This window comes from Coccidioides posadasii, chromosome 3 (assembly GCF_018416015.2).
Source record: "Coccidioides posadasii str. Silveira chromosome 3, complete sequence".
Taxonomy (NCBI): domain Eukaryota; kingdom Fungi; phylum Ascomycota; class Eurotiomycetes; order Onygenales; family Onygenaceae; genus Coccidioides; species Coccidioides posadasii.
This window is the reverse complement of record NC_089409.1, coordinates 3,185,193-3,196,565: the sequence shown is the minus strand read 5'-3', so window position 1 is coordinate 3,196,565 and position 11,373 is coordinate 3,185,193. Positions and strand designations below refer to the sequence as shown.

The window sequence follows — 11,373 nt, the reverse complement described above, 5'->3', positions numbered from 1 at the left end:
TCTCAGATGGTTTCCACCATGATCAAGTGAGTGGGCTCCCCGGTCTCGACCCGGCTGCGCTGCTGGAGTGGTCGAGCAGTGATTTATGAAGGGGCGAGCTCTGTCCACCATCCGTTAGGCCAATAGCCTGTCAGGTCGCAGGAGATTGTTCCTCGGGAAGGTAGATTATCTGGCGAAGCCTGTGATCGAAGGATGAACGTGAGATTTGAAGTCTGACGGAAAGAAGAGATGAAAATTGCTTGGGGTCAAGGTATCAAGGGGGGCAAGTTTGCTGGAATGTTTAGTACGTAACGAAAGAGACTTTTTACCTCTATTCTAGCTGCCAAAAATAACGACGAATCCAATCAGTTCCCAACGAAGTTCAAAATGTTGGCACTGTGTTCTCTGTCGTAGAACCGATTGCAAACACTAGCTGATGCGTACACCCAAGCTATCACTGTTAATTTACGGAATACGCTCTGGTTTAACTACCTCCTCGGCAGGTCGGTGGAGGAGCACCGTCTACAAATGCGAGGTAAGGGAGCGAGGCCGAGTTTACACTAAATCCGATCGCTGATTCTTCAGGTTTCACTGATTCCAATAAGTCATTTGGTGCAAGGCTGATCTGTCTGGAGTTGAGCCCGACAGCTTGCTGAGTTTTGTGGGACTCTCCTGGACATGAGCTATGTCGGCGAGGATGTCTTTGGACACCCCTGACCAGGAATAATACCAAGACAGACAAGGGGAGCGCCTAGCTGGCTAACTAATGCTGATAGACTAGCGGCACTATTGACCAACTCGAGCCCCTTAACTAGTTGTTGCCGGGAGGAGTTCGACGGGTGGTCTCCAGCACAGGATTCACGGCGCTTGACTGACAGGCTGACTGCTGGCGCACAGATACCAGAAGGTCTATATTTAATTCTCTGCCGGCTGATTGGGGATGCCGCTGTGCTCCTCCGATGAAACAGTTTCTCTTCCACTCTGCTTCATCTCGGGGCTAACCAACTGGCGGCCTGGCCAATTGTGTGCCTGTGCCAATCTAACCACGGCCACGAATGGGTGCGCTAGTCAACCTTGTCTCAATTTCCCCCCCCCATAATCTGCGGAATGGCACCAAGCAACATGAAAATCAGTTGTTCTGGAAATCATCGCTCCCTCTTGTTCATGTTTATGTGATGACTATTAATTCACTATTTTTATTGATGCATCTAGTATTACATACATACCCTCTCTAACTAGCGCTGATTGAGCTTTGACAAACAGCCTGGTCCGGTCTCTGGCGCGCTGATGTGCTGGATGTACTGTACATAGCATCTCTGCCGCTTGCGTGGATTCCCCCCTCTCCCACTGGCCTCCTGATTGTGCATCTCGTATTATTGGATTGTGGTTGTTGCTTTTGGGAACATCATTCGTTCCTCCATGTCTCTCTGATCCTGTGAGTTCACAGAGTAGTCTCCTCAGATTTGCGCCGAGACTCTCTCAGCGGTGAATGCTTCCTGTCAAAAACGTCGGTCGCCCTGGGAAAGCGTCTCACTTCGCATCCTCACCATCCTCCCTCCAAATCACCGTTGGGCACCGCTCATTGGCTTCGCATCATCATTTTCATCATACTGACTGTGACCTCCCATAGCTGGACTTGAGTATACGATACTTCCCACTTCCAATCCCTTCTCGCGTCGCGTGGCCCGCACACGGGCCCCCCAGGGCTCGGATTACCATATTTTTTTTTGAGTCGAGGTTACACCTGAGGACGCAGCAAACTCAGGGCTTCTAGGACCTATTTCGAGTGTGAAACGCAACGTTCTCTCTAGTCGCTAGTTTCAGCCTTGCATGACCAATTGACCTTCGAGTTAAGAACGTTCGGCCTGTAGATTCATCCACCGCTCTGGCTCTACTCGCATGATTGAGACCGCGATCGATTTAGCGCGCCTTTTCTTTTCCTCGATCCTCATTTTGCCGAAAACTCTGTCAATAATTCCGATAATCGCGTGATTGAAATGATCGAAAAAGGCCAGTTAGAGTCGCCAACGGCTGCTGACTACCTCGAGGACCCTGATGACATCCCAATTCCCTGCAAGGGCTGTGGTGAGGTATGTCGAACGGACTCCAGCCACAGCAAAAGGTTGATAAACGCTGATATATAACCCTTTAAAGATTCTTGAGGAAGGAAAAGCCTTTGAACTAGGTGGGTTGCTCCTCGCGCGTATCTGGGCCACACTGTCCTAACCCTGTTTCTTTTCAGCCGGCAACCGTTGGCATATCGACTGCTTCCGCTGTCATACCTGCGGCACTTACCTCGATTCCGACGCGAACCTTCTCCTTCTTGGCGATGGCTCCCTTATTTGCAACAACTGTACCTACAGCTGCAGTTCTTGCGGCAGTAAAATTGAGGATCTCGCTATTCTTACTGGAGATCAAGCTTTTTGTGCAAACTGCTTCAAGTGTCGCAACTGCAAGCGAAAGATCGAAAATCTTCGCTACGCGCGGACCTCACAGGGAATTTTCTGCATGGACTGCCACGAATCATTGATGGCCCGACGTAGGAAGCGCTCTGCGAGAAACGCGACCCAACGCCAAAAGTATCCTAGTTCTGCAATGCACCTAGATAAATCTTTACCCTCGCTTCCTCCAGAACATGAAAGTCGTCTTCCACCTACTGAATACGTTGAACTCCCAGCTGATGTACCTTCGCGATCTGGAGTTGACGAGCGTCAAAACCAGGATAACTCAGCATGGTCTCAATCTCAGCAAGGTAAGTCCCGACTATACGGAGCCCCCCGTTTCAATACTAACCCGGGTCGCTCTTTAGATAATCTTATTCTACCAGCCAGCACCTATAATAGCAAGCGTCATTCTGTAGGTTCCCAGAAATCAGACGGATCTGCTGGCGAAGAATTCCTCATCCCTGTTGCATTTGACCCCACGCCATCGGACCACACGTCGTCACGAATCACTTCCCCAGACACCTCAAAATCCGCCGATGAGAGATCCCGTGATTATTATCCCCGTAGTACATCCTTGGAGTCACCATCAAAATCGTCGTATGAGCAACGCCCACCACCGGGTTCCAGAGGTTCAGGCTCCGTATCAGATCGACAGCAGGCACCATATCAAGAAAGACGTTCTGAGGAAGCCCCTTCAGGGGTTAGACGTCAAGATGGCGCGAGGCATTCGATGGTACCATCGACATCTGATGCTAGCCAGTTGACAAGACGAAGCCAGGATAGTAACGGACCACGGAGTTCTGATAGAGAGAAGTTTCAACTTAGCGAGGCCCCTAAATCAAAGAAATCTAGTGGAGAGAGCACACCTCGCAGCAGCAATGAATCCACAATTAAAGATCCCGAGAGTGCAGGGTCGAAACGCAAGGAGAGGAAATCCATCGAAAACTCCCGCTCTACGAACCCTGCTACTCCGGGACAGATGCAACATCCACCCAAACGTGGCGATTCTCTTGAGAGTAAACTCCATCACACTCTGCCCAGGAAAGGGATTGAAAGCACTAAAAGCAACCATGCACATTCCAAAACCGACAAAGATTCAGTCACAGGAGTTGATGGCAATAAGAGTGATGGGAAGACTGCTAGGAAACCCGATCTTAAACCCTCTGTCGATGATTCAACTCCAGTTGCTTCACCGCGCCCACACACCTCGGGTAGTGGTACCTTGAAAGACCAAGCAAGCACGCCTCAGTCACTAGACAGAAGGTTGAATCATGACCGAAATGAATCTTTAAGTGCTCATCAGTCGACATCACGCCGCGCGGAATCTTCCCCGTCATTACCGCGTTATAGTGCCGGAGGTGATTTCTCCCTTGAAGAAGACATGGCTCGAATCATGGGTGACGAGAATCAAAACCACGAATCCTTCCTTCGACGCGTCTCAAACTCCGTTCGTCATGGCAGGAGCTTTAGTGAAAAGGGCTCTCGCCTTTCTAAAGAATTGAAGTGGCCTAAATCTCCTTCGACTGGAAGTACCTTCGCACAAGATATTAGTAGCCCGAGTACTAGTTCACCTGAGGCTCGTGAAGAACTCAACTGGTTCAAGAACGAGCTTCGCAGAGAACGACAGAAAATAATCGAGAAAGACCAGAAAATAGCAGAATTGGAAGCTGCTCTTAACGCCACGGTGAACATTAAGGAGGTAAATACCGAGCTACGCGAGAAACGATCTACAATGGTCTTCCTGGATGCACAAAAGGAGATCGTATTGCGCGAACTTGAAGTATTGAGAGAACATATTGCAACAGAGAAACAGAGCAATGCCCCGCTGGACCTAGGAAAAGTGAGTAATGCGGTTCTACGCGATCTAGCTGAAGCACTTCGGCGTTTGAAAGAATCGTTCATGCCTCAAATCGAAGAGTTGATCCAGAAGCGGAATGATCTTGTTGAGGAATTGGGAAATCTTGGTCGAATGAAAGATAAGAGTTTCCAGGAGTTTGAGCAGCTGTCGCTCAAGAACGCCCAGTTGGCGGAGCTCAACAACCAGCTTGTACACCAAATCCAAGAGCTTTACAAAGCCAATTCAAATTCTACGGACAGTAACCGACAAGCACCCAATGGGTTAGGTATCTACCATCACAAAGATAAATCGACCGCTTCCGTGGAGCGAGACTTGCGTTCTATAACGAATGAGCCGTCTCCAGGAATAATCCAACCGGAGGAAGCCGAACCAATCACGGTCGTCCAAGGTCCCCAAGTGGTGAGCATCAGAAAAGGTCAGCCGAAGAAATTTAATTGGAAAAGAGGTGGACAGAATGTCGCGAAGGGTGTCACCAAGGGTTTGAAAGGTGCATTCTTATATGGTGAGGGCAAATCGCAACGAGAGGGTGCTCAATTCACAGAAACGGCCCCATATGGAAGCATTCCTCCGACCAGCGACAACAACTCTGGACCTCAGCGCGCTCAGACTCAAGACCCGTCCCGCCAGGGCTTTGGGTTTTTCGGAAACCAAAAGACCAAAACCTCTCAATGGAAGCCACCAGCCAATGGCAGCTCTTCAGTGCTCAACGAGGGTTCTATTGGTAGGTTTACCTGTTGTTTTCGCCTATTTTGAGATGTTTGGTGCTAATTCTATTTAGGACTATTCGGCTCCGACTTAGAACAAAGACTGGACGTTGAAAGGGGTGTCATTCCTAGCATCGTCACGCGTTGTATTGAAGAAGTCGAACTACGAGGTGTGCAACCCCATCCCAAAACTTCCTTTGCATCTTATATTAACAAAAGATTTATAGGAATGGATGTCGAGGGTATATATCGCAAATCAGGTGGCAGCTCACAGGTCCAGATGGTTCGTGACGGTTTTGAGCGCAGCCGCGACTTTGATATTTCCGACCCAGATCTTGACATCCATGCCGTCACATCTGCTCTGAAGCAGTACTTCCGAATGCTTCCTACGCCTCTTATCACCTATGATGTATACGATATGCTTCTCGATGCAAACAATATCACGCCAGCTTCCTCACGCATTGATGTCATGCAACATGGACTCCAAGAACTGCCTCGAGTACATAGAGATGTGTTGGAATTCCTTGTCTTCCACCTTAAGCGCGTTGTGGACCGAGAAAGGGAGAATCTGATGACCAGCCTTAATATTGCTGTCGTGTTCGCTCCTACGATCATGCGTCCTGAGAGTCTGAGTCGCGAGATGACCGATGTCCAGAAAAAGAACGAAACTCTTCAGTTCCTGGTGGATAACTGCCAAGAGATATTCATGGGCATGCCAGAGTAGTTTTCTACAACTACTCGTAAATTCTTTGTTTCTAGTTACTTCGACAAATGAGCTACTTGTTCAGCCCGTTATGCTAATTCGAGTACTTGTCTTTTGCAATTTTTTACGGCTCGTGTCAGAGTTTTGTTAACGCTTTTACGTCTATTTCTTATTGCCCTTGTTGATAACCTGCGAGGAAAGCAGAACATAACGCTGCTGGTCAGATACCCTCTGTTTTTGAAGCCTATTTTCTCAGTTTTGCTTTTTGAGACGGTTATGAAATGCCCCCAGGTGTGAGTGTTGGCTGAATTTTCCTCATGCCACGGTTACCCCTTTCCCTCGCCCCCTTCTTTTTTGAAACCACATGTTTGAGTGGCAGCGACACTTCTATTCCCGAATACTGCATACGGAGAACTTCGAAAATTATCTTCGTGCTGTCCCTTAAGAAGTCTTTTCACCTGCTACACCTGTCCATAGGCCAGATATATTATTGTATGTATGTATGCGTGTACTGTATGGATATGCTGCAGTTAATAGACGCTTAAATCATCTCTCAAGATTGCTTTCCACCAGCCAATGGCTGGATTTGGCTTCTATACGGAGTAGTCCTACGAATATGCATGTCTCGAGTGCTGCGTGAAATCCAAGGGAATCTACCTTTGTTGCGCCTCGTGCATTTGGCTAGGTAATGCTGCTATGGGTCATGCTTGTATGTATGTAGTACTCCACACGCATTATATATTTACTTCGTATAGCTGAAGACAATGATGTAGAAATGGCAAACATGCATATGCAAAGGGACGTTTGATATCGAAGTATTTTTCCAGGCGAGATAGATCTGTCAATGTTGCGCTTGGGATTGCATTTTCCGCTGCATATGGCCGTATAATTCTTCGCACATCTGCTCCATACCACGTTTATGGTATAGCAGAATTCATCCGTTCTTTCTCTCGCGACTCAGAACGTATCATCATCTAATCCCTCCATCCGACGAACAACGGTGGGACTATATTCAAAGTTATCAAACTCCTCAGTCGTGTCTCCAGCACCAGCTGTATGCAAAAGATCTGATACTATGCGCTTCGAGGCTTCCTTCGCTATATGTCACGTCAGTTTAAACAGATGAAACGACTCATGACAGTAAAAATTCATGCAAACATATAACGAGAGCATACCGGGCGTTTTGAGCAGTTTACTTTGTGGAACATGGAATTGCATTGTTTTCGGTGGACTGTGCCCGAAGAAGGCGGTAGGGTCAACGTTGTCGTCGTCCAAATCATCATCGCTGTCCCAGAGGCTCTGACGGTGCATCCTCGGCTTGGCGGGAGTGAAAACGCTAATTCCTGGCTTTGGGTTACCAGGGTTGCTCGGTCTACGGGGGCGTTTGGAAGATTCAGGGGCAACTGGAGAAGAAAATATTTCTGAGTGAAGCTTGGGAGCCTCAAGCTCTGGGCTGGAAAGAGGCGAATATTCGATGTTGTAACGCGATTTAGGAGTCGTAGGCCCATGCCGTGCTTTAAACAACGTGCGAGAGCCTCCAAGCGGTGTCGCTTGAACACGATATGTCTTGTCAAGCGTGCGGTGAAGAACTGGGTCCATTTTGGTCTTGTTTGACTTTAACGAGGTAGGAGGAGGAAACACAGCAGATCCAGGTGTCGTTGGAATATTCCGAGGGCGCCTAGTTGGATCTCTTCCGGGCGTGGATGGGGTGGGTTTGTTCATTTGAGATGGCGTTTCGATTGATGACACTCCTTCGTCAAGCCCGTCGGATGTTAAGCTATAGTCAACGGAGCTATCCTCGTGTGATTTAACGTAATCACTAGCTCGGGGGGTACTATGAGAATCTGAAATAGATAGGCCAGAGATATCCGGTTCTGCATCGCGATGATCAACATCTAGATGACCAGAAGTGGCCGTATCGTAGGAATACGATTCGGCCTCTTCGTCAAGGGTTGTGTGGGTTATGTCCGTTGAGTCCTCAGTGGCCGTGATGTCATGTCCACTCTCATCTAACGGCTGTTCCTCGTATCCAGATAGAGAGACATTAGCGCTCGACTCGAAAAATTGTTTCCAGAACTGAAGGAGATCATCGTTAGTAATTGTCAATACTTTCAGTTGCAGAGATATGCTTACTTTTGATGCTTCCCACACGTCGCGCGATTGTTCCGCGTATTGTTCGACAACCGGCAGTATGCTTGAGGTCACAATTCGATGAGCCTTGCTGAAGTTATGGTCGATTTCTATAACTCTACATATCAGCACTCCATCACACCTACCACCAAGCTTGAATTTGTTTACCTTGGAGTGTCAATGTTATTTGCTGTTCTAGCCTCTCCAACTCCTCGGTTAACGAGAGATTCCGCTGGGCGGAGATAGTGGGACGGGACATTTCTATCGCTTTCGTTGCGTACACCTCAAACAATCAGAATTGGCCTGTCAATCCAGTTGAATCAAGAAGAACCCGCGTCTCCAGTGCGTTGAGTTCGAGAGAAGCCCAGATGCTCATCTGCTGAGTCATGCAACCGCCCCATCGGCCGATAACAAGATAAGCTCCCTCCGAGCACCGCAATCAAGGCAGCAGAATAATACGCAGTCCTGCTTCAGATCCTTCTCCCCCCAGGCGCTTCATTTTTCCTTCTAACTTCCCCCCCAACCCAAAGCAGAGACTGGGAATGCTCTGGACTGTCCACCACGACACAACATGTCAGCCCCTTTGGCCAAAGGTCGGGTTGCCCCCCTTCCCTTTTCCCCCTCTTTTGGAGCCCCTCACCGCTCTCTGCGCGAAATTTGTTGAATCAACGCCTCTATTCTGTTTTGGAGGCCACGCTCCTCCAAGGAAGCTTTCACAGCTGATGTGCTTGAATCTTTAGGTATTGTGATTACGGTTTCAGTTCTCGTTGCTGCAGGTATTGCTGTCTATGAGAGCCCTCAGCTTCAGGAATGGCTCCGATCCTCCCGTCGGAAGATAGCATTAACGCTGAACAATTGGGGAGATGAGCTTACCTCTCATGTATCCCAGAGGAGAGATGATATCTCTATGACAGAAGAGCTAGGAGAACAAGCCGAACTCAGAAGGAGGAAAGTGCGGGAAGATATACAACGTCGTCGTGAACTTCTGTCATCTTGCAAGCGGCATCGAGCTCCTATAACCAGCAGCAGCAATTTTGATGCCCTCGTCGATAGTGAGGGTCGACTAAAGCCATCAGTAGAAGATGACAAGATCAGCGACTCTGAATCTAAATCCACTGGAGTCGAGATCACTGCCGCTGAGCCTACCAGTCGATTCCTCAATAGAAGTTGCGATTTTGCTCCATCGATATCCAATGTCGGTTCGACAGTTAACCCAGAACAGCATCGTGAATTATTTGAAGAAATCAGCAGAAATAGGCTCCTTATACCGGCACTCTCAGAAACGACTTCTAATCATCCTTCAGAGTCTTTGGTGGACTTGACACCAACGTCGGAATTCTCTGAGTCAGAATTATCCTTTTCTTTACACAGCCAGCCAGAGATCATACAGGACACTCCTTCCGATCATCTACCCGTGGCTTCTCCCACAGCTTCCAGTCATACGGAAGAAGGTTTTTACTATGCTCACCCTGATCACCTGACTGGGGATTTTGCCGGTCCCGCACGCTCTGCTCCTACCGGCTTTTCAGAAAACGTCTGGGCCCACGAGGTGTCTTCCACGCCGTCTATAGCATCCAGTCTTAGCCATATCCAAAACGAGGCATTTGATACTACTTCAGACGGTACGTTGAGCGATTTGGGCCGGGACCGCGACAATTTGTACACTCCAGTCAGCTGGTCTGAAGTTGGCAGTGTTGTTAGCAGTAATGATGAAGGCTCCCAGTAATATTTACCAGGCGCACATCCAAAGCCCTTGCATAAAGCTGGTCAGGCGTTCTTTTCGGCGATGTACCGTTTTCCCCGTTGCTACTATATCTTGGGGGACACGTGCCTGTAATACCCTCCAGGGATAGTTTCCCGGTGCGTTTTTCCCAGTCAATGGTCTGTATAAGTGTCAATTGGTTGGCAGATTACGCTATATATACATGGAGTAAATGTGCTCTTTTTAGTTATTACGGAACCATTGGTTTCGCAGTTCAAGTCTTTGTCCAGCGTAGGATTTTGCTGTTTCGTAAACGGGTCAGGATCCCCTCCCCCTGCATGGGCCTCATTCACACATCTTGGATTTCCCGTATCATGAGTCGGCCAAGCAGTCCACCCACCAGCCTTTAGATGGTGCTTCGGCTTTCGAGAACCACTAGCTCCCTTCCTTATGTTTCTGTTCTGAGGTTTGGAGGATGAAGGTTGGAATCAATAAAGGATGATAAGGCGTAGAATTTCGTTCCTTTTTTTTTTTTTCTTTTCTGTTCTAACCCCGTCTACTTCGTAGTAAGGCTCCGTACTATCTCCAACTACACCCCGTCCGGAACAGAAACAGTCCTCAATTATTTCCCGTGCGGAGTATTACCCTTTTCCGGTCCATCTCAAGCTCGATCTAAGCTCTGAGTAAATGTGCTTGTGTCTCTAAAATTCAACTGACACTCAAATTTAGCTCCTATCGCCTTGTAAAGCCAAGACGGAATAGGGTCAGTCTGCCGTTGCCTTGAGTCCTCAGGGGCAAAGAAAAAGGGAAAAAAAAAAAAAAAAAAAAAAGCACTGGTATGGATATCCTAGATTGTTACCTGCATGAGGCCATATTGGTTGAATCATAGCCACAGAAACTGTCCATTCGGAGAGTCTGGTAAGTCTGGGAATGGGCCAATATCTACCTAGTTAGCGACCGAGGCTGATGGATACAAGGACAAGGGGCCAATTTCCTGGATGCCAGCTGTCATAGAGCTGAATGGGGGGCCATCCGTGAATCATTCTGATAAGAAAGGCTGAAGGCAATCTCTTCATTAATACCCACCAAGCTTCAAGTGATACATCTTTCACACAAATTAAAATCACAGTGGTAGGTGAAGTCTCAGTTGCTAAAAAAGAGTACTACTGGGAAATCCGGTGTTTTCATGACAAAACAAGAATTGTGCGTTGCCAGAATTGCTGTCGCGTGAGCTTATGTGCGAGTCATTGAGCATCCCTGCACCTGCCAAGCCACAGCCTGAATTGATATCGTCTCAATTTTCACACTTTGCCCCGTACTAGTTGAGCCGAAACTACATGAACACGCTAAGATATCATGGGGACATCATCATTTGATATTTCCCCCCTCTTACTCTGTCCGTGAACTCTACAGAGGAGACGGAAAGCAAATGATAAGGCCACTGCACCAAGATGTTAGCAAGCTTAGGGCTGGCTCCTGAGGCGGACATCGATATGGGATTGACCCACATTCGACCCCCGTACCAGCCAACAAGATCATCATACTTAAAACCGTTGTCATTTCTGTAGTGACATGAGTTCGCTTTGCGAATTGTGTACTCCGTACTCCGTAATCACGTACTCCCTCTGTCGAAGCCACACCTGCAGGGCTGTAAGCTCAACTTTGCCCCAAAAACGTCATCCCTCCTACAAGGCCAAAGACCTGGACGACCGCTCCAACATAGCCATGCAACAACGGATCTCCCGGCAAGCCAGATTATTTCGAAAAGATCCAGAATTAAGCAGCAATCCTTGGCATGGAAGACCCTCCCAGGCATCACCCAATCATTAACTAGCCAGTGCTCAAGAAAACTC

The 11,373-nt window shown here is 48.1% G+C and overlaps 3 protein-coding genes across 3 annotated transcripts; 2 read left to right on the top strand and 1 right to left on the bottom strand.

The window, feature by feature from the left end:
- Nucleotides 1–1,204: 1,204 nt before the first annotated feature.
- Nucleotides 1,205–5,709, top strand: RGA2 (Rho-type gtpase-activating protein; the record flags this gene model as incomplete). The annotated part of the gene is made up of 7 exons (XM_003070021.2): nt 1,205–1,414; nt 1,610–2,069; nt 2,134–2,164; nt 2,222–2,731; nt 2,789–5,002; nt 5,060–5,155; nt 5,213–5,709. Exons 2-7 carry the CDS (start codon nt 1,977–1,979, stop codon nt 5,707–5,709), a joined length of 3,441 nt encoding a protein of 1,146 aa, XP_003070067.2. The 5' UTR covers nt 1,205–1,414; nt 1,610–1,976.
- Nucleotides 5,710–6,451: 742 nt separating this feature from the next.
- Nucleotides 6,452–8,140, bottom strand: ASK1 (DASH complex subunit ask1). Its single transcript, XM_003070022.2, has 4 exons — nt 7,987–8,140; nt 7,822–7,928; nt 6,864–7,764; nt 6,452–6,785 (listed from the first exon to the last, which is right to left on the bottom strand). Exons 1-4 carry the CDS (start codon nt 8,075–8,077, stop codon nt 6,646–6,648), a joined length of 1,239 nt encoding a protein of 412 aa, XP_003070068.2. The 5' UTR covers nt 8,078–8,140; the 3' UTR covers nt 6,452–6,645.
- A 158-nt stretch (nt 8,141–8,298) lies between these two features.
- Nucleotides 8,299–9,751, top strand: D8B26_005958 (uncharacterized protein). Its single transcript, XM_003070023.2, has 2 exons — nt 8,299–8,411; nt 8,559–9,751. The coding sequence occupies exons 1-2, from the start codon at nt 8,390–8,392 to the stop codon at nt 9,542–9,544; spliced, it is 1,008 nt and encodes a 335-aa protein (XP_003070069.2). The 5' UTR covers nt 8,299–8,389; the 3' UTR covers nt 9,545–9,751.
- The last annotated feature ends 1,622 nt before the right edge of the window (nt 9,752–11,373 follow it).